The following is a 23,830-nucleotide window of genomic DNA, read 5'->3' as shown; positions in this document are numbered from 1 at the left end:
AATGAATAAACATTAAAAAAAGAATTTAAAAAATTTTTTTAAAATAGGGGTACCTAGGTGGTTCAGTCAGTTAAGCGTCCAACTTGGGCTCAGGTCATGATCTCGTGGTTCATGAGTTCAAGTCCCGCATTGGGCTCTGTGCTCACAGCTCAGAGCCTGGAGCCTGCTTCGGATTCTGTGTCTCCCTCTCTCTCTGCCCTCCCTAGCTCACATTCTGTCTCTGTCTCTCTCAAATTTATAAATAAACATTCAAAAAAAAATTTTTTTTAATTAAAAAAAAAAGAACATAAGCTTTAAACTATGCTAAATAATTTCCCATAATGTTCTATTAACTCCTTCTATCATGTGTATTTTTATCTTGTCCCATTCTTTTGTGAATTTATTTCCCTTTTCCCACCTGTACTTTTCCACCTGTACTCTGATGTGATCTCATTCATCTCACACACTTTAGAACCTTGCCCCATAAATTATACCTACTTTTTTATATCACCCTCTCAAAATAGTCATTTTGTAACATGACTTTCCTGACTCCCTCTGCCATTCTTAGAAAAATTAAGCTCTTATCCCTCAATGATCCTAGATTATTTTCTTCATACCACTAGTATAAATGAAGAGACATGCTGGAAGCGATATGACTGAAAGAAAGGGTACCAGGGCTCTTGCAATATTCAAGCTATGAGATCCTAGGCATATTCCTTGACCATTCTGAGCCTCTGCTTCTTAATCTATCAAATAGGGAAAAATTAACAACCCATTCTACACGGGTATAATGAGGATTAATGAGAACAAATATAAGGCATATATAATTGGCTTTTAACACAATGTATATACTTTGTTGTAGAATGGTCTGTTTGTCTGTCTACTCAGATCCGTGGTTCACAATTTCTTTTAGAATTTTTTTAAACTCCGGGAAATCCAAATAGTCCTCTCTCAACTTACTGATATCAGCGCCCTTGATTACAAACTCCATGAGGTCAATGAAGTCATATATTGCAATTTTTGTATCTCTGCATCTCCAATATCTAGCCCAGAACCTTTGATATATTAGATGCTTAATATATGCTCATAAGAGCAGAGTATTAAGCTATAGGTATTAAGTAGAGAAATTACCGGGTATGCAAACTAAATTTCTTTTTTCAGCAGTGAACAATATTTTACAAAATCACATTGTTTGGGGTATTTTTCTAGCTATTTCCCCAGTATAATCTCATTAGTAGCTAGAAAAAGTGTACAATTGTTTATAAGTTCTTTTCTTCCAAGAAGTTCAAGGATTTTTACAAACATTTCTCATCAATCCCTAGAACATCTCTGATGTAACTGGAGATAAAAAGGAAAAAAACCAGAATATGAATCCATAATCCACGTGAATTCCTAAATTCATAAATTCCACTCAGCAAAACTTCCATCTAATTTTTCAATTTGTGAACATTTTGCCACCATTTCCTTTCTAAATCCACCTGAGTTACCTATTTACTCATTACATCTGGATATGCTGGTCTGGAACATTATTATTTGCTCAAGAAAGCAAAATTTTCAGAAAGTATTCTACAGAGTAAGCGACACACAGAACTACATAAAAATGACAACTCTAATTCCTTAATAGAAAACTGATGGTTCAGGCTACTGAGTTTATTTCAGACTACAAGATACTTAAGAATTAAACAAACAGGGGCGCCTGGGTGGCGCAGTCGGTTGAGCGTCCGACTTCAGCCAGGTCACGATCTCGCGGTCCGTGAGTTCGAGCCCCGCGTCGGGCTCTGGGCTGATGGCTCAGAGCCTGGAGCCTGCTTCTGATTCTGTGTCTCCCTCTCTCTCTGCCCCTCCCCCGTTCATGCTCTGTCTCTCTCTGTCCCAAAAATAAATAAACGTTGAAAAAAAAAAAAAAAATTTAAAAAAAAAAAAAAAAAGAATTAAACAAACTATTTTCTTCAAATTTTAATAACCAGAGACCAGTAGCCCAATCACAGCTTTAACTTCTTTCTGCTCCCCATCATTTTGTTCTTTTGTACCCTTTCTGACTGCCCAGCCAGGAAACATTCTCTTCCTTCTCCATATCAACAGAATCCCACTTGTGTTCAGGCAACATTGGGCTCAGCCCCAGAGGATGAATCATGATTCATCTTAGCCATCAATTCTGTTCCCCTTTATCAATAATTGGTATAAAATTGCACCTGTGGTCTAGACCTGACCAATAAACTGAAAGAAGTTGCCAGGGATTTTTTCCTCCTTGATGAGACTGCAGCAAGAATAGGCTCGTTTGACCCCAACCAATTTCCCTGTACTTGAGAAGCTGTCAGGTTGAACTTGATGCTTACAGCTATGCCACTCTCTTGAGATCATGAGTGGAAGACCAAGGAAACTTTAGAGATCCTCACTCTACGCCCAGACATAAGTGAGTCTCTATCTTCAGGCTTCCTGTTATATGAAATGCTGTTTTGTCTAAATCACAAAGAGTCAGATACCCCGTTCCTTGAAGGTGAAAGCATCCTAATTAGCACAAACAGACCAATAAATCAGGCAAGAAGGGAAGTAGAGATTAATTACTGAGCACTTACTATTACGTCTGTAATCTCATTTAATCTTCACAAAGCCAAATGAAAATTACTAATCTTTTGTTTTGTTTTTATAAAAACTAAAGCTTAATAAAGTATAGTTAAAAAATAACAAAGCTAAAATTGGAATCCATACCTGACACCAAACTTCGCAGTCTTTTTAAAAATATAAAATCCCTTCCTCCTAGTTCATAGTTCTTGTTAAAAAGACAAACCAGTAAGTTGATATGTTACAGCGAGGAAACTTAGGGAGACCTAAGGAATACCAAGTATTCTTACAACCTTGTCCTAGGATCTGCAGCCCTCAACTCTATTTTGTATCAAAGTTAAAGGGGGAAAAAGACAAAAATATGTGTCTATGTGTACAAAAAGTTCCAGAATGTCTAGTAGAGTGGCCAAAATCCTGTAACAAAAACTAGGATGGATTTTAAGTGTAATACTCAATTTTTCAAAAATTAAAAAAATATGAAGTTAACTACAAGTATTTCTTAAACCAAAAAAATAACTTCCTTATTTCAAACTATTCCATTAACCAAGTATCTATCAATATAGAAACCACAAAGTTAACACTTCCTCAATTCTCATCTGTTCACGAAAAGTGATTCAGCTTAAATCTTGGCAACCAAAAAAATTATATAAATACTAAGATTCAATGAGGTCATTTTTTATTTAGAAATTTACTAGAACTGGGTGTTCCAGGCTATTTATAATGTCATCTCAACCAGAAGTATGTTCACCTTATATTGTCTTTATTAATTTCTAATTGAGCTTAATAAAATAGGCATGCCACATTTGTGACCTGAAACACACACAACTTACCTTCCCACATGCTCTGCAATGATGCCTCCTTTTGGTGAATGTGAACCTGGCTTCACATTTCATGCAATTTGGAGCCTGAGAATCTGGTACCCACACGGGAGCCACCTCACCCAGAGTAGTAAATGGCTTCCTGGCAGAAATTCCAAACTGACCAGCTCTGAGATCATTATCTGGGCTTTCTGGAGCTAATGCAAGGCACGGTCTACTGGATATCCCAGACTCGTAGCTTTCTAAATGTTCCCCATTTGTATCAGCAATAGTGATGTTTCCTAAAGAGGAATTGCATACATTGGTTGTTGAATTTTCCCCTAATTTTGCTTTTCCAAGAACATCATTTTTGTTTTTAATATTATTTCCACTATTTGTAGGAAGGTCATTTTGTAAGTGGTCAGACAATGGCTTTGGAATTTGAAGTTTAAGATTAGAAGGTTGCTTGGGTCTTGCACCACCAAAAGGAACACTGATAGACTGCAGGTTTGCTACTATCTTAGGTGAAGATTGCCCAAGCACTGATGGAACTTGGCTACAGAAACTGTGTAAATAATTTTTCTTCATTAGGTCACCAGTGCTGTTTAAATGTAGACCACTCCCTTCTGTGGCTTCATTTCCTCTCTGTTCATAAATATTTGAGTAGCATTCTGATTTGCTCTCTTCTATTTCCTTTTCTTCTGTTACTGAATCTTCTTTGGAAGGTAAAGTCTTTGGAACAAAACAAACAACTGGGCTCTGCATTCCATAGGAATCACAATTAGATACAGAATTTGCTGCTGGTGTATCCATAGTGGAGAAATCACATCCTTCACTTTCATTCATGCAAGTTCCTTTTAAATCTAGACCTGCTTCAGCCATTCTATCACACTCTCCTCCATTATCACTGTAAATGTCCTCAGGCTGATTCATCTGCAGAAACTTCTCATTTTCTTTATTTATTTGGCTGTCAGTCATATCATTTAGCTTAGTCAATTTCCAATTAGTCATCTCCTGAGAATCAGAGAAATGCTCTGTCATATTAAGAAGTTCTGTAGTGTCAAGTATTTCTTCATGTTCACAACCTTCCTTTTCATCAGCTCTAACTTCACTGGACACAAGGCAATCTGAAAACTGTTCACAGTTATCATCCCTTCCAGACCCATTAGGCATGTCTGTTTTGAGAAGCAAAGGTAAACCAGGTCGGATGGATTCTTCGGTTGTTCTCTCCTCTGCTGGCTCTTTTGTCATCAAAATCCCCTCACTCAGATGGGAAAAGGAGTTTGGACTCCCTAGATCTGTCCTAGCAGAGCTAGTTTTGCAAGTGAGAACCTCATCTGGTATATAGTTCTCTTGCTTTTTAGCAGCAGAACCTTCTTCATCTGTTCCCTGGGATGAGATTACTGAATCAATTGTTAAACTTGTAATCACAGACATGGAGGGATCTCTACCTATATTTTCATCATCCTTTAATTGTGAGGAGGAACAGACACTGGCTAGATTATCAGATGAAGTAGTACACATATGTTTAACAGAATCCCCCACTGCACTTGGTCTATTCAACAGATCCATTTGTTTCTCTGAATTCATATCTTTTCCAGTGGACCCATTTATACTAAAACTAAATTGATCAGTTTGTCTGCTTTCGTCATCCAGTGAACAGCTAAAAGCATCCATGAGGGACTGACTATTGTAATTATTACAATCCTGCAAATCGCTCTGTAATGTCCTCTTATCACAATTATGCATGACGGCTACAACAAGAACATTCTTCTCATCTGGCAGACAAGCTAGATTTCCACATTTTTTTTCTCCCACTTCGACAGCACTGCGTTGATCATCTCGATTACAGTTCCTTTTAATTAACTGATCTTCTGCAACGGCATTTTCATCAATCCACATTGTGTTAATCTCTGGATTCAGAGGATACTCCTGTCCATTTGCACAATGGTCCTCTCCCTCTGTGGTCAGAGAAGCTGAATGAGCCAGAGAGAAGACTTTCAATTGTGGCTGTGACTCATTAGAAACTGCAGGTTCATTCACACTGGCCAATGCAGGGTTAAATGATAGTCGGTGAGAAGGGGAATCTAGAATCTTATTCCACTTGGTATCCAATAAAATAGGAGAAACTGTTTCATCTGAAAAAATAATTACAATAAGTTTGCTGGTGACACTGTAAAAGCTAGGACTCAGTTAATCAACTACATTTGCAAATACTCTGAAAATATAATATTCCTAGGATATCTAAAAAGAGAATATTTCTAGAACACGGAGTTTCTAATTTTTAGCTAAGAACAAAAAAATATTATTAAGACTATTCCTGTATTACATGTCAGTTTGGAAAAGAGGTCATTCATAAGGGGAAACAAGTATAGCCCCAAACACAACAATCTGAGAGAGCAATAAGAAGTAAATCAGTTTGGGTTGAAAAAGAATTAGTGTAAGGAAATAGTAAAAAGCAGCTAGAAAGGGCAGATTGGAAAGGCCATAAAACATCAGAATATGTGGAGAATGGTCCTGAATCCTCTGCGTGTTAAATCCTGAGTTGACCAAATGTAGGCTAGTAGAGACTTGAGATTTAGTAACATATGCTTCCTTTAAAAAAAGAAATCATTATTTCCAAGATGGTTCATGGAAATAAAAAAGAATTACTGCTTCTTACAAGAATATTTAATATTCAAACAAGAATGATCAGTTATTAAAATTTCATTATTTGACCACCTACCACATGGGCATACTGTTAATTATCTAGTGTCATCACCATCCATGTGTGCTGTATTTTTCATTTAAAGAAGGAAATTAACACAAAATGAAAAATCACTCTATTTAAAATATACTTTGAAAGACACCAGGCTAGACATTGTAGTTTTAATGCAACTTTAAATTTTTGGGGCTCCTGGGTGTCTCAGTCAGTTAAGCATCTGACTTTGGCACAGGTCTCACAGTTCATGAGTTCAAGCCCCGCATCGGGCTCTGTGCTGCTAGCTTGGAGCCGGAGCCTGCTTTGGATCTGTGTCTCCCTTTCTCTCTGTCCTTCCCCTGCTTGTGCTCTGTCTCTCTCTCTCTCTCTCTCAAAAATAAACAAACATGAAAAAAATGTAAAAAAAAAAAAGGTTTTTTAGAATTTTTTCAAATTTAAAAAATTCTAAAATTTAAAAAAAAAAATAGCTCAAAACAAATAAACAACATAGTTCCAAACAAGAATGTGGCTTCTTAAGTTCTTCTCCTTCTAGGGAGTTATTTTTTATAAGCAAATGCTGTATTTTTGAACTAAAAGACAATTTTTACTGATTCAATGAAAATGTATTCAAAATCAACTATATACAAAATACCCTACTAGAATCTACATTAGCCACAAAGAGAATCATGTAATGAACTAACAGTTTTATTAGAGTCAATGGTATTCTAGAAGTATATTATTCATGTGATTAGGTGTAGCACCTGTGTAGATATCTTATGACAAATAACTGTGATACACAGAGGGCCAAACCAAAGAAAGGATTGAGAAATTATTTGTATAAATGATTGAAACAGAGAGGAAAATACACCTTCTGCCTTGGTATGTATAAAACCCATCTAGATCCAATAAAATCTCAAATTATTAATTTTTACATTTACATGAATCCTATGGCTATGGAGTAGCTTCAGGTCATCAACAGTAAAATATGAGAAGAGCACGCTATTCCATGTATCATTCCTTCTCCCTTTTCTTTCCTAACCCCCATAATCCCATATTCTTTTTAAGGCTTGCTCTATCATAGACCCAAAGCAGTAAAGTTAAAACTAATCTCTCTTCCCAACTACTATCAAAGAACAACCTGAGTCACTGGATATAGTAAAGGTTTGGAGATCATTACTAAAATCATGGAGTTCAGATGGAAATATATCAAATTGTAAACTTGTTACATGCCATTTCCCCTTAGAAACAGAGAACACCAAGGAAGGAAGGCGAGGTAAAAGATAGAGATTTAATTATGGCTTATCCATTCAAGTCATACTCAGAGGGAAATTTAAAGAAAAGTTTTCCCTAAACGAAGTGAATCTTAAGCTGACAGTGTATTTAACCATTTTGGCAGTAACTTATAAATCTTTTAAAATTAGTTTAAAATGTATCTTTACTTTTTTGGTCAATCAATAGGCAATAAGTTATTTTTCTTAGTTTAGAAATACAATCACACATTCGAAAGCTTTTCTTGATCATAAATTGGTTGTATAAAGAGAGTTTAGGCTCTAGTATCATACTGCCTGGATACTTATCATCCTGCCACTTATCAGCAAACTAACTTTGGGGAAGTTGCTTAATCTCTCTGTGCCTCTCATCTGTAAAATATAGATAAAATCTACTTTCATGGGATTATATTAAAGATTAAATAATACAGTCCATATAAATGCGTTAGCATAGTATCTGGCACATAGTGCTCAAAAATGTTTGTTCCTCCTCTGGGTATTAAAATATAATACTATTATCATTAAGCCACTTTACCCAGTTTTATTTTTTTTAAGTGTTACATACTCTTAAAATCCCCCATTCTCCATATCATAAATATATTCAAACAGACTCACCAAAGTAAATTCTCACCTTCGTTTTGTTCAAATTCATCTAATACCTTGTCCAGGTTGTAAGCTTCTGCTTGGAAGTAATTCTCCATCGGTGAGGAAACACCACTTAAGAGACTTGTTTAAACTTTCTAGAAAGTAGATCAAATTTGTATTATACTTTCAATTACTAAAATATAATTTATAGACATTACAACTGATAACAGAAATACAAATGATCATGAGACTATTATGAACAATTATACACCCACAAATTGGAAAACCTGAAGGAAACAGATAAAGTCCTAGATGAATATAACCTACCAAGAGTGAATCATGAAGAAACAGAAAATCTGAAGACCAATTATTAATAAGGATATTGAATCAGTAATTAAAAATCACCCAACAAAGAAAAGTCCAGGATCAGTTGGCTTTACTGATGAATTCTACCAAACATTAAAAAAAGGATTAATACCAATGCTTCCCAAGCTCTTCCAAACAACAGAAGATGGGGGGAACACTTCTAAACTCATTTTACAAAGCCAGCATTACCCTGATACCAAAACCAGATAAGGACACTACAAGAAAGGAAAATTACAGGGGTGCCTGGGTGGCTCAGTCAGTTAAGCGTGTGACTTCGGCTCAGGTCATGATCTCGCAGTTTGTGAGTTCGAGCCCCATATCGGGCTCTGTGCTGACAGCTCGGAGCCTGGAGCCTGGAGCCTGCTTCGGATTCTGTGTCTCCTTCTCTCTCTGCCCCTCCCCCACTTGCACTTTGTCTCTCTCTCAAAAATAAATAAATATTTTTTTAATAATTAAAAAAAAAGAAAGGAAAATTACAGTATCCCTGATGAATATATATACAAAAATTCTAAAACACAATATTAGCAAACCAGATACAATAATACATTAAAAAGACCATATGCCATGATCAAGTGGAATTTACTCTGGGACACAAGGATGGGACACAATATCTGTGAATCAATGTAATACACCACATTACAAAATGAAGGATAAATCATACGATCATCTCAATAGATGCAGAAAAAACATTTGACAAAATTCAATACCCAATTGTGATAAAAACCCTCAATCAAGTCAATCAAGTGGGTAGACTAAGAACACACCTAATAAAAGCCATCTATGACAAGCCCAGAGTGGACATCATACTCAGCAGTGAAAACCTGAAAGAAAGCCTTTTCTCTAAGATCAAGAACAAGACAAGTGGGATGCTCACTCTCACCACTTGTATTCAACATAATACTAGAATTTCTAGCCAGAGCAATTAGGAAGAAAACAAAACAAAAAGCATCTGAATCAGAAAAGAAGAAGCGAAACTGTCTGTACTTGAAGCTGACATCATATTCTATATAGAACACTCTAAGACTCCACACAAAAAAACCTGTTAGAATAAATGAATTCATTAACTTTGCAAGATTAAAAAGTCAACACCCAAGGGGTGCCTGGCTGGCACAGTAGGTAGGGAGAGTATGCAACTCTTATTCTCTGGGTCATGAGTTCAAGCCCCATATGTAGAGTTACTTAAAATTTAAAAAAAAATTTTTTTAAGTCAACATACAAATTTAGTTGGGTTTCTATACACTAACCCCAAATAATCAGAAAGAGAAATTAAGCAAACAGTATCATTTACAATTACATCAAAAATAATAAAATTTCTAGGAATAAATTTAACCAAGGAGGTGAAAAATCTGTACTCTGAAGACACAGATGAAATAATCAGAAGACATAAACAGATGGAAAGATATTCTGAGGCTCATGGATCGGAAAAATTAATATTGTTAAGATGTCCATACTATAGATTCAATGCAATCTCTATCAAAATTCCAATGGCATTTCTCATACACACACACACACACACACACACACACAAACACACTCATCCAGCAATTTGTTTGAATCCACAAAAGACCCTGAATAGCCAAAGCAATCTTGAAAAAAAAACAAAGCTAGAGCCTTCATAATACCTGATTTTAAATTATATTACAAAGCTATAGTAATCAAAACAGTATGGTGTTGGCATAAAAACAGACACATAAATCAATGAAACAGGAAAGAGAGCCCAGAAATAAAACCACACATATATGTTCAATTAATTTATGACAAAAGAGCCAGGAATATACAATGAAGAAAGGATAGTCTCTTCAATAAATGGTGCTGGGAAAGCTGGACAGGCACATGCAAAAGAATGAAACCATACATAGAGATCATTTCAACAAGGGGCGCCTGGGTGGCTCAGTCAGTTAAGCGCCCGACTTTGGCACAGGTCATAATCTCACGGCTCACGTGTTTGAGCCCTGTGTCAGGCTCTGTGCTAACAGCTCAGAGCCTGGACCCTGCTTCGGGTTCTGTCTCTGCCTCTGTCCTATGTCAAAAATAAATAAACATTAAAAAAAAAAAAAGATCAATTCAACTCAACATGGATTAAAGTCTTGAACATAAGAGCTGAAACCATAAACTTCCTACAAGAAAACACAGGCAGTTAAGCTCCTTGACATTGGTCTTGGAGATGATATTTTGGATTTGACTCCAAAAGCAAAGGCAAGAAAAGCAAAAATAAACAGGTGGAACTACATCAAAGTAAAAAACTTCTACACAGTAGAGGAAACCATCAACAAAATGAAAAGCAACCTACTGAATAGGAGAAAATATTTGCAAACTGTATGTCCAATAAGGGGTTAATATCCAAAATATATTCAGAACTCAAACAACCTGATGGCAAAAAACCCAAACAACCCAATTAAAAGTGGGCACAAGATGAGTAGACACTTTTCAAAGAAGACACACAGATGGCCAAGAGACAAATGAAAAGATGCTCAACACAATGAATCATCAGAGAAATACAAATGAAAACCATAATCAAATCACACCTGTTAGAATGGCTAATATCAAAGAGACAAGAAATAACAAGAGTTGGTAAGGATGAAGAGAAAAGGGGACCCTTGTGCACTGTTGATGGCAATGCAAACTGTATGAAAAAGAGTATGGAGGTTCCTCAAAAAATTAAAAATATAACTGCCATATGATTCAGCAATTCCTCTATTAGGTATTTATTTTAAAAATGAAAATACAAACACCACAACTTCCTATATATATAAAATCATTATGTTATACAGCATAAACTAATACAATGTTATATGTCAATTATATCTCATATAATTGTGAAAAAAGTGAAAAGAATATAGATTAATAAAAATATTTATAATTTTTATATAACAAGTATCCTTGTATACTTAAGATGTTGGATCCAGTTATTTATTAATATTTTATATATAGTGACTATGAAATGCTGAGTGTTGTAGGTATATGTTAAATGTGCTAGATTGTATGTGGTAAGAAATTTCATTTATGCTCTTACCATTGGACAGTTTAAATGTTCAGTCTTTATCAGAATAAAAAGTAATCTTAAGTATACAAGGATAAAATCTCTTATAAATCTATTCAGACCATTTAAATTATAAAACCTATCATCCCACTAGAGGTATTCTAAGATCTTTAAGCTAACAAAGTCTAGAAACCTGTAAGCTAACAATTATCAAAATGTAATTGCAGGAGACAGACTTGGTGCATTTGAATACGATATGTTTCAAAAGATAAATTCCAGATGTTGAGAGAGGAAATCACTTCTTTGAGATAAAACTACATTTCTATTTAAAAAGAAAAGTTTCATTTTATTTCTTCTTCTTTTTTTATTTAGTGTTTATTTTTGAGAGAGAGAGAGACAGAAGGCGAGCAGGGGAGGAGCAAAGAAAGAGACGGAGACACAAAATCCAAAGCAGGCTTCAGGCTCTGAGTTGTCAGCACAGAGCCTGATATGGGGCTCAAACCCATGAACTGTGAGATCATGACCTGAGCTGAAGTCAGACACTTAACCAACTGAGCCACCCAGGCGCCCATTATTTTATTTCTTTAAAGTTTACTTATTTTGAGAGAGAGACAGACAGACAGACAGACGTGTGCATGAGCGGGGCAGGGACAGAGAGTGGGAGAGAGAGACAGAGAATCCCAAGCACAGGGCTCAATCTCATGAACCGTGAAATTATGAACTCTTGGTCCAAAAGCAAGAGTTGGACATGTAACCAACTGAGCCACCCAGGCACCCCAATAAATAAAACTTAAAAAAAAACCTATTCCCAAATGGAAAATGATAAAGTTCAAGCAAGCATGGGGATAAGGAACATTAGTTCTAAAATGTTAATGATAATTCTGACTTGGTTATTCTCTCTAGTAGGTTTTTTAAAAAATAATCTCTGTACCCAACATGGGGCTCAAACTCATAACCCAGAGATTAAGAGTCAGATGCTCTACCAACTGAGCCAGTCAGGCGCCCCTTGGTTACTCTTTTTAAACCTCTTCTTTTCAAGTACAATTTCTTAGTCTTTCTTGGTGTTAATTGATCAAAAAGCATCCTGTGAGCACATATACTAGGTGTATCACCCACTTAACAGAATGTCAAGAGTACATAGTAGTTGTTAAATAAATATTAGCCCATTTTTCCCTCTATTATCATAATCCCCATGCTTATCTCCTTAATTTCTCAAAATGTTCTTTTCAAACTGAAAATTTTACTTGGCTTCTAATTGGTATATAGAAAGGCAGATGGGAGGGGAGATAATTTTACAATTCCCCTAAAAAGTCTAAGTAAGGAAAACATGAAGAAGAGGGAAAATCAAGAATGTAGTATCCTGTTATTACAAATTTTAAGGTAAATATAAAAAGTGGTGAATTTTCTTTGATTTCTAGTGTTTCCTCTCTGAGGCATAAAAAAGCATCAATATTATTTCTTTCATTTTACCAATTAAAAAAAAAAGCTCAGGGGATTAAATGGGTTTATTCAATCATTTCTGCATGATTATTCATTCAGTCAACTTTTATTTATTGATTGGCTCCTGTTAAATAAGTTTAAGTAGACAAATAGGCTACATAATCCCTTAATAGTTTTTCTTACCTATCTTTTGTGTCTCATGATTTATAGTTCAAAATAATTTTCATATTATGCCATTTTATTCTGATAAAGACTGAACATTTAAACTATCCAATGATAAGAGCATGAATTAAATTTCTCACAACATACAATCTAGCACATTTAACATATTCCTACAATACTCAGCATTTCATAGTCACTGTATATAAGATATTAATAAATAATTGGATCCAACATATGTATTGTGCATCTCCTGTATGTAAGGTATTGTAATCATTTCAAGTCTCAGACATCATCCTTAACATTGAGAAGCTTATAACTTAATGGTAAACAATGCTAAAAAAGAAAAGTAACATAATAATAAATGATTTTAATAATAACAGTATAAAAGACCCAAAGTACTACTTAATTACTTTGTCAGATCAAATTAACAGATAAGTACTACAGAATAAGTATTATAAAAGTTCAAGAAATGCGCAGGATCACCATTTGAATGGTCAAAAAGGCATTATTTATGGATTTGAGCTGGGCCTAGAAAGGTGGATAAAATTTTAATGAATATTCCAGATGGCAAGATGCAGAAGTAAAATTTAAAACAGGCAGAGACATACAAGAAGTGACCTAAGGACAGGCAATTATTGAGGGATCAGTGAAACTGGAGCAAGAATTTATTCATATAGTTAACATTAGGACATAGTTGGAGAAGCAGACAGGCGTCATATCATGCAAGCCTTGGAATGCCAGTCTGACAAAGGTACTGCATATACTTTTAAGCAATGGGAAGTACTATAGCACTTTCACAAACCTTTATTATAGTATATTGTTATAATTGTTCATTTTATTATTAGTTATTGCTGTTAATCTCTCACTTTACCTAATTTATAAATTAAACTTTATCATAGGTATGTATGTACAGGAAAACACAGTATATATAGGTTTTGGTAGTATCTATGGTTTTAGGTACCACAGGGGATCTTGGAATGTATCCCCCATGGATAAGGAGGAGGACTCCTGTGCAAACAGCTGGTCAAGAAGCTGTACTAAACTCCAATGATAATTACTGTTGCAGGCCAGCATCAAAAATCCTAAAATCCTAAATCCTAAATCCTAAAGCCCTTAGGTAAATGGTTACTAGGAAAGAAAATATTCACAGTGCCTCAAAGTATTAATCCACAGGTTATTAATCACAAAGGAGAAAATATGTTTACAGTAAGAAGATATGATAATCACTACCTAAACCAAATGATCAAACTTAGGATTACCAAGAGTTTAACAAGCTGCCATGATGTACTAAAACACATGTACTAAAACAAGCTGCCATGATGTACCTCTTGATATGATGCAATGAGAAGTTTAAAACATTACGAACATAGTATTCTTGCCAAAAATGTTTAACCTGAATTGAATCATGAAGAAACGATTTGACAAATCTAGAATGCGAGGCATTCTGTAAGACAACTGTTCTGAACTTTCCAAAAGGTTCAATGTTACAAAAACATCATTCCAAATTTAAAAAGACTTAAGAGATTTAATAACCAAATTCCATGCATGAACACTGGCTGGATCCTAAATCAAGAAAATACATATACACATACACAGCAAAAAATCCCATGTAGGAGACAATCCAGGAAATTTGGACTATGTATCAGGTGATATGATAAATTAATAACCATTTTCTTAGCTGTGATAACGACATTTTGATTTTGTAGGAGAATGTCCTTACTCTTAGGAGATGTCTGCTGAATTATTTAGGGAAGAAGTGTTGTAATATCTATATTTAACTTTCAAATGATTCAGAAAAAGAAAAGTATGTGAATGTGTGTATGAGTGTAGGGGAGGAGGGGAAAAAGAGGAAGAGAGTGAAAGGAGGGAGAGAGGAGGAGAGGTGTTCAAAAAAGAAACAAGAGGCGCCTGGGTGGCTCAGTTGGCTGAGCATCCAACTCTTGATCTCAGGGTTGTGGATTCAAGCCCTATGTTGGGCTCCGTGCTGGGCATGAAGCCTACTTAAAAAAAAAAAAAAAAAAGAAGAAGAAGAAGAAGAAGAAGCAAAATGGTAAAAATTGATGAATCTAGGTGAAGGATATACGGGTCTTTATTTATATTATCTTTTAACTTTTCTTTAGGCTTGAAATTTCTCAAAAGAAAAAAAAAAGAGTATACTGAGCTGGTGGTAGGAAGCATTCCTTCCCACTATGAATATAGAAATTCTAGAAAAATAGATTATCTTAAAATAGTTTATACAGCCAAATTCAAAAGCAAGAAAGGGAAATACACAAATCCATAAACCAAAAAGAAACCAAGCCACAGCAATGAGTGAGAACTGAAGGGGTCGCAAAACTAGGCAGCAACCTTCAGGCCTAGGATCAAAAGTTAGCAGGGAAGATGGGAATTATTGGCTACAAACTTAAAGAAGTTTCTACAGTGTAAGGGGCCAGACTGGGCTCTCTGAATAAAGCCGGGAGCTGGCGGAAAAAACCATCCCAGGTGGCTCCAAGACTGAGCAATGGAACAGGATGGAAGAGCACACCAGTAAAATCACCTTTCAGAAATTAGAATTCCTAACCTGCCCCTCACTCAGGATTGGGAATGATATTAAATCTTTCTATAAATGAATGTAACATGGTTTATCTCCATGGTTACTCAGCTTTTATTGTGACTTGTAATAATGTTTTTAATTTTTGAAAGTCATGAAATAATGGGATAGTGGAGAGAGGAGGGTGCATGTGACTATAAAGGGGTAGCACAAGGGAGATCTCTGTGGTGACAGAATCATGCTGTATCTTCAACTGCAATGGTGGTTACACAAACCTACATGTGACAAATGAGAGGGACACACATTCATGAATATGCTCACAGCAGCTTTATTCACAACAGCCAAAAGGTGGGAATAACCAGATACCTATCAACTGATGAATGGAAAATCAAGTGTCAATTTCCTAGTTTATGTTTTCTATAATTATGTATAATATGTAAGCAATGAGAAAAACCGGGTAAATGAAGGGTACACTGGGACTCTATACTATTCTTACAATTTCATGTGAATCTATAATTACTACAAAATAAAAAGCTGGAAAAAAATAAAAATGAAAGAGAAAAAGTTATTAAAAATTCAACAGACATAGGAGCAGGATGAAGAGAGCATCTGTGTAAGGGGGAGTCAGAACCCAAGTAGAGTAAAGTAGATGTCCTTGTGTTGGGGTGGCCCAACATAAGATGTAAGAGACCCAACAGTGTAAGAAAGCTGTCTATGCAGAAGGACAGCCCAGGGTGGGGTATCAGAACCCAAGAGAGGCGAGGAAGGCATCTACATGAAGGGGATGGGGAGTCAGAGCCCAAGTGAGTAAGAAGAGTCCACATGCAGGAGAGGTAAGGAGGAGATGTAAGAGCACAATCCAGAGTGGCAGGTCAGAGCCTGAGCAGGATAAGAAGGGTCAGGGGAAGGAGACAGTGATAGGAGACTGGTTACATGCAGAGACAGATCAAATAACTGACTACATGAAGAGCAACCAGGGCAAGGTTTCTCACTATTAGAGAAGGGAGTTAAAATGCACACAAAGTGAAGGCCAGAAAGAACCCTGCAGTGTTGGTTTGGAATTCGAGATATCAGTATGAACTCACAGACCTCAATAAACATAGACACTTATAGCAATAGATAATAGATGTAAATGTGTGTGTGTGTGTGTGTGTGTGTGTGTGTGTGTGTGTGCACTTGCTTTAGCTCTCTGCAGAGAGGATCTTAGAGCAGCAAATCTCCATCTCTAATCCAAGTAGCAATGAGCATGTACCTAGCACCAGATTTGGTATCTAAGTATTGTTATCCACTAAAAGGAAGCAGGGTTCTATGGAGAAATGGCTGATTCCAGAGCTGGAGTAGAAAAAATACAAGAGCTCTGATGAGGATATAGGGAAATATGAATTCTCACACATTGCTAGAAGGAAAGTAAAATGATGTCACAACTTTGGGAAATAGTTTGGCAGTTCCTCAAAAAGTTACACCTCATGGCATAGCTAGTCCACTCCTAGGTTTATGCCCAAGAGAAATGGAAATACAGTCACACAAAAACTCATTCATGAATGCTCACAGCATCATTCATAAAAGCCAAAAGGCGGAAACAACCCAAATATATATCAACTTATAAATGGATAAATAAAGTGTGGTATGGTATATGAACAAAATGGGATATTATAGGACAATTAAAATAGATGGTGTACTGCTGCTATATGCTACAACATGAATGAATTTTGGAAATATTAAGGTAACTGAAAGGAGACACAAAAAGCTATATACTGTATGATTCCTGTTGTATGGATTGTCCAGAATAGACAAATCCAAAGAAATAGAAAATTAATTAGTGACTGTCAGGTGCTGGGGGGAACTGGAGAGAAACAGGAACTGATTGCTAATGGATACGAGATTTCTTTTTGGGATTATAAAAATGTTTTGGAACTAGACAGTGATGATGACTACATAACTCTATAAATATATAAAAACCCCTGGACTACATATACTTTAAAAGAGTGAATTTTATGGTATGTGATTATATTTCAATTAAAAAAAAAGAGCCTTGAATATCTTGCATGCTGGAAAGCAAACATGTACTCCAAGAATAATGGAGACATGTCAAAAGGACACAGAACCAGCCTGAAGGAGTGCCCACAGGCTAAATCAGAGAATCAAAATAAATAATGATAGCAATGGATTACAACCCACTGAATAAAAAAGAGAACCATGAATCCTTGCAATATGAATAAATGAATCCCAAGTGTGATGAGGAAGGGGATATTTACATTGCTTCAAAGTTCCTCTCTACAAAAATATTTACTAATTACCAAAGAAAAAAAGAGTAACTTCAGAGGCAAAGCCTGACAGACATCACCTTACACAACTATCAAAGTAAGCATCATCAGTAATGGGACAAATGGAAATCTGTGCTCTCTGATAGGCTGCAGTGAAAAAGGACACAGCAATGTCAATACTGGGGGAGGCTAGATAGGGGTGGGGACTCCCTTTAATTTCTGCTCAATTTTGCTATGAAACTAAAACTGCTACATTTTTTTTGAGGGGGGGTGCAAGTGAGAAGAGGGCAGAGAGAGAGAGAGAGAGAGAGAGAGAGAGAGAGAGAGAATCCCCCAGGGGTAGAGAGAAACAGAGAGAAGCGGGACTCACTCGAAAACTCGAGCTCACCTGATGTGGGAGGACTTGAACTCACGAACCGTGAGATCATGACCTGAGCTGAAGTCAGATGCTTAACAACTGAGCCACTCAGGCACCAGAACCTAAAACTGCTCTTAAAAAAATAAAATGCGTTAATTTAAAAACAAAAACAGCACCACTCTGTGATATTCCCACAAAACTGCATAACCTGAATTTAGTCATAAAGAAACATCAGACAAACCAAAAATGAAGAACATCCTACAAAATAACTGGTCTGCAATCTTCAAAAGTGTCAAGGTCAAAAAAGTCAAAGACTGCAGAAATGTTCCAAACAGAAGGAGACTACAGAGACATGACTGCAATACATGACTCTAAACTAGATCATTTTGATACAGAGGACATTATTTGTACATCTGGCAATACCTGAATAAGATCTAAGAATTAGTTGGTGGTAATGGATCAATGTTCATTTGCTGATTTTGATTAATATATTGTGGTTATGTAGGAGAATGTCCTTCTTTGCTAGAAACACAGTTTCAAAGATCATGCGCTAACAACTTATTTATTCTCAAATGGTTCAGAGAAAAAAAAGTTCTTTGTACGTGACTTTTCTATAAGCTTAAGATAGTTTATAAAATTTTTTAAATACACCAGAAGTGTCTATCATATTTTTAATTTCCAGAGCACTTTCTTTTTCTAATGATTTTTACGTCACCTTATTTCATGCATATAACTTCTTTTCTTATCTCTTCTCTTAACTTCTCTGATGCAATTACTAATTACCTACAGTTTGTTGGGCTTTTTTCCTCAAACTTTCTTCTATTTCCTGTATTATTTTCCTCCAAGTTCCTCTTTTGTACTTTTGTGTTTTGTTCTCTTTCCCCTTGGAGGCTCTCCCCAAATGCCTATTTATTGAATAAGTGAAGTACTAAAGCCAGCTGGAAGCTCTGCATGTCTGGCTTCTCAACCAGGAGGCTTCCACTGCATGGTGATCAGGTGGGAACATAGTCACTTCACTGGGAGACCTCTAAATGTCAGTATAGAGGGGTCTTTTCTTTAGACTTTAGAGAAGGCTCATATACCTTCCTACAAGGGGGTACAGAGAGATATAATACTAGGCAATTACCTTCTGAAAGAAAAGTAAAGGAAGGAGTGAGGGGGAAGGGTCTCACTTTTCAGTATAAAGGATTTCTCTTAATCCTCCTGCTTTCACTATGTATGGTTCCCGATCCCTCGTCAGTTATGTTTAATGTCCTCAAGTCTTGAGCATCTTTAGTTTCATCTTCCAAAGAAAACCCTGTGGTTTCCTGAGGGCTTGGGAGAGGGGCAGTCTTCTCACTGCATAAGCTGGGTATCCCAGAGGATTTAAACCCTGGAGCACCTGGGTGGCTCAGTCAGTTAAGCGTCCAATTTGGCTCAGGTCACGATGTCGCGGTTTGTGAGTTCGAGCCCCGCAATGGGCTCTGTGCTGACAGCTCAGAGCCTGGAGCCTGCTTCAGTTTCTGTGTCTCCCTCCTTCTCTCTCCGCCCCTCCCCCACTTGTATTCTGTCTCTCTCTCTTAAAAATAAATAAACATTTAAAAAAATAAATAACAAATCTGAAGTCAGGATTCTTTATTTTTTTAAGGAGGCTCCACTCCCAATGTGGGGCTTGAACTCACAACCCTGAGATCAAGAGTCCCATGCTCCACCAACTGAGCCAGCCAGGCACCCCTACGTCAGGATTCTTTACCTGTCTTCTTATAAAAGCATCCATGTCTTATTCAAAATAGAAGTCACTAAATATTATACATGTATATCTCAAGAAAGAAATAGGGGCACATGACTGGCTCAGTCAGTTAAGCATCTGACTTCGGCTCAGGTCGTGATCTCATGGTTCATGAGGTCGAGCCCCACGTCGGGCTCTGCGCTGACAGCTCAGAGCCTGGAGCCTGCCTTGGATTCTGTGTTTCCCTCTCTCTCAGCCCCTCCCCCTGCCCATGCTCTGTCTCTCTCATAAATAAATAAACATCAAGAAACCTTTTTTAAAAAAAAGAAAAGAAAAGAAATAGAACTACTTAATTTTGTACATTTTCTTCCTGAGGACCTCTTCGTTTGGCATTGCGCTTCTGGACCTCTTCTTTTTTATTCTATTGACCATAGTCCTTTTGGACATTCCCTTGAATCAACCTTAGGGGGTTCCACTTTTATAGCACTAATCTGATTGCTCCTTTTGTTTCCTTCACTGGTACTTCCTCTTTATGCCATATACTAATTAAAATGAACATGCATACATCTGTGCACCAAACATCATGGAGTATCAGGCACTGTCCTTGTCATTAGATTATAATGACAAATAAGACAATGTCCTTAGGGCACCTGGCTGGCTCAGTTGGAGGAACATATGACTCTTGACCTTGGAGTCATGAGTATGAAACCCACGTTGGATGTGCAGATTACCTAAATAAATAAAACTTAAAAAAAAAAATAAGACAATGTCCTTGACCTAAAGGTGCCTAATGTTTCATAGAGGAGATGGATGAATAAACTTAAAATATAAAACATCGTACTATTTGATATATGCCCTGAGGGCTATGGAGCCAAAGAAGAGGTGAAGCTAAATCAGACTGAGGCAGGGATGTATTTGGGAGGTAGAGTAGGCTACTGTGACAAATATTCTAATAATTGATTACCACTGATTATTTTTTATTATTGTTGATAATTTTTTCAGTAGGTTGAAAACTTCCTAAAGAGGTAATGCCTGAAGAATAAGATCTTGCCCAGTAAAAGCAAAAACCAGCACCCCCTTCTTATGTCTCTACATGAGGTGGCTAGGATATAAGAAATACCCTTCCAACTGTAGGCCCAGAAGTTTTGATGAGGAAGGCACTAACTACTAAGGGCCTCTCTACTCCACTCTCAACTGAAAAGGAGCTCACTCTGCTATCACACACTGTCAGACTCATGCCTCTATTCTTAAAGCTTACATGGAAAATTAAACTCAGCCAGAGTATGCAACATGCCATTAGAGAATGGTATAATCAGTTTCTGAAATTCATCTTACCCACACATCCTCAACCCTCCCTACCATTTCCAGCCCCTTAAGTAATTGTATGACCTAAAAGAAATCAAACATGATTCCTAGTCAGGAAAAAAAAAAAAATCAATGATTCCTGCTCTACAAGAATTAGTAAAATACTTCCAATTTTCTGCTGGAAATTATTGCTCTTCACAATTAGTCTAAAAATACAAAATAAAATAATGTAATTAAATCTATATTTGCTTCCCTGCCCCAAAATTAGCTTTAATTGCTTTGCTCTTACATGATGACTAAGAAATAGAAATGAGATTAATTGGATAGATATATCACTATTTTTTTTCCTACCAACAATATTGCTCAAATCCGTGTTCTTTTTCATGCTGAAATTACCTTTTTATGCTCAAAGTAGAAGCTGACTCTAAAAGGAAAAAGCCAAGCACTGGCAGAAAAATTAGAATTTTGACATAACTCAACAGCAATTTTAAAATACCCTTCCTCTGGATTTAAGTCAAATCTTTTTTTAAAACTATACTCCTGATTTAACAAGAGGCAATGCTATAAATGAAGCAAGCAGCATATATACATGAGCATTATTTTCTGTAGATTTAGCTGTTTTCTTAAGTTCAATCTCTAACAGAAATAGAACATTGGTTTTCTTACCTTTTTCCCCTTACACACGTGATAAGGGACAGACTTCCCTGTGCTTACTCATGATGCTTGCTGCACCACCAGCCAGTCCTGCTGATTCAGTATGCCCTATTTGATCCTAAAGAAAAAAAAAACACATTGCTCATTATATTTGCTAAAGCAATAAGCCCTAATTTTCTTCATATAAACCTATCACAGCCAGACAAATGACAGCTATGGGGCTTAAATAATAAATTACATCTTCAGATTCAAAGACCTGGCTACTATGAAATGCAGCAGACACATTTTACTGTCTAAGAAAGCCAAAGGTTAAACGCTGCATAAACAGTTAAGAATTTTTGAATATTTTTTATTTTCAGTGGAAAATACAAAATAAAACCTCAGAGGCAGGCACTTTCTACCCAATGGTTTTAACTCTGTTAATTCATAAAAATACCAATTATTTTGTATTACAATAAGCCCTCTAAGAATCCAAAGCTAGCAAAACTGCTGCTTCACTAGAATGTCTTTTTTTTTTTTTTCTGTACATACAGATTTCTTAAATTGAGATTCAGAGGCTTCCTGTTGAGATTTTTATTGCAAAACAACTGTTTTCCTCCAAATGGAGTCTCTTAGGATTCTAGTCCTCCTCCATTGTTTAGAAGCAATGGATCTATTAGCCCAACATTATCCTTACTACTAGCGGTATGCAAAAGACAAAGCTTTCAAAGCTTCCTCAAATGTTATTTCCTTCTTCTGAATATATGACAATATCCATGAAGTTACAGTACTCCAATTTAAATACTTCTGTAGCTGTTTAGAGAAGATTTGAAATTCTTTAGGAGCCTAATTTAGTCTTGAACAAGACTGGTAATTGTAATCCGAATAAAATTAAGAATCTCATATTACCCATATAAAATATCAAACATATAGCATTTCAGAACAGGAAAGTATCTTAGAGATGATCTAATGAACATCGCTTAATTTTAAAGATAATATGCACTATAAGAAATTTTTCTGGCATTATTGTAAATGCAATTCCATTATCTGATGGAAAAATAATGTACTTATTAAAAAATAAGAGAATTTTTAAAAAGCCGAAAATTCAAGTTTCCAGAAACCAATAAAAAATATAGAATGGGGGCGCCTGGGTGGCTCAGTTGGTTGAGTGTCCAACTTCAGCTCAGGTCATGATCTCGCGGTCTGTGAGTTCGAGCCCTGCGTCCGGCTTCGTGCTGACAGCTCAGAGCCTGGAGGCTGCTTCGGATTCTGTGTCTCCCTCTCTCTCTGCCCCTCCCCTGCTCATGCTCTGTCTCTCTCTCTCTCTCCCTGTCAAAAATAAAAATAAACATTAAAAAAAATAGAGAGAGAGAGAGAGAGAGAGAATGAAAATCTCTGGTGAGGGGCACCTGGGTGGCTCAGTTGATTAAGCATCTAACTCTTGATTTCGGCTCAGGTCAGAATCTCACAGTTCGTGAGTTCAAGCTCCATGTCAGGCTCTGCACTGGCAATGGGGAGCATGCTTTGGATTCTCTCTCTCCCTCTCTCTCTCTCTGCCCCTCCCCCACTCTCTCTCTAAATAAATAAACTTGGGAAGGAAGGAAGGAAGGAAGGAAGGAAGGAAGGAAGGAACGGAAATTTTCCTAACTTGAAAAAAAATATGTATTTGTTAAAATTCTAAATGAGAAGTGCTGTTGATGCTAAGAACCAGGCTTACATCTATCAAAGAACTAAATCACATCAGAAGTAGGAAAGGATTATACAAGTAGAAGTACCAAAGTCAAAATGAATGAGGCAAAAGTAAGATCCTCTCCTCTAATATCTACCTAACTGAAGATTTTTTTAAACAAACAAAATTAACTCTATAGACTCCAAGTTTAATCCTGTATGTCTGTATCTATTGTCATGTGTGAGGCAAGTCCAATAATATTACGTAGCTATCTCAAACATCACAGGTTTTTCTTCTAGAGTTTTATTCTTTTGACCTTTAGCCTCAGCTGGCAAAGCCTCAAGTCTGGTTAAATCCAACTGTCTAACTCCCTGTGTTCCCCTAAGGAGCTTAAATGTGTCTAGAGGAAACTCACACAAGATGGAGACTGTTCTCAAGTTTACATTTATAACTTCACATTACATTTCCCTTAGTCAACCTACTTTCAACCCTGCACCTATTCCTACCATTTGATATGTCTGGGATTTCTTAATGCAAAGCTTTC

General features: G+C 36.4%; 1 protein-coding gene across 4 annotated transcripts in view; it reads right to left on the bottom strand.

Annotated features, from left to right (window-relative positions):
* The window catches only part of ZFYVE9 (zinc finger FYVE-type containing 9), a 214,777-nt gene that overhangs the window by 115,038 nt on the left and 75,909 nt on the right, over nucleotides 1–23,830 (bottom strand). For all 4 annotated transcript variants that reach the window (XM_045477396.1, XM_045477398.1, XM_045477400.1 and 1 more), the window contains exons 2-4: nucleotides 21,651–21,756; nucleotides 7,918–8,026; nucleotides 3,372–5,476 (exon numbers count right to left, since the gene is read on the bottom strand). In XM_045477396.1, the coding sequence (XP_045333352.1) occupies nucleotides 3,372–5,476; nucleotides 7,918–7,987 (2,175 nt within the window). In that variant the 5' untranslated portion in view covers nucleotides 7,988–8,026; nucleotides 21,651–21,756. The remainder of the gene's footprint in view (nucleotides 1–3,371; nucleotides 5,477–7,917; nucleotides 8,027–21,650; nucleotides 21,757–23,830) is intronic.

This window comes from Leopardus geoffroyi, chromosome C1 (genome assembly GCF_018350155.1).
Source record: "Leopardus geoffroyi isolate Oge1 chromosome C1, O.geoffroyi_Oge1_pat1.0, whole genome shotgun sequence".
Lineage (NCBI taxonomy): Eukaryota > Metazoa > Chordata > Mammalia > Carnivora > Felidae > Leopardus > Leopardus geoffroyi.
This window is presented reverse-complemented; position numbering and strand designations above follow the sequence as displayed.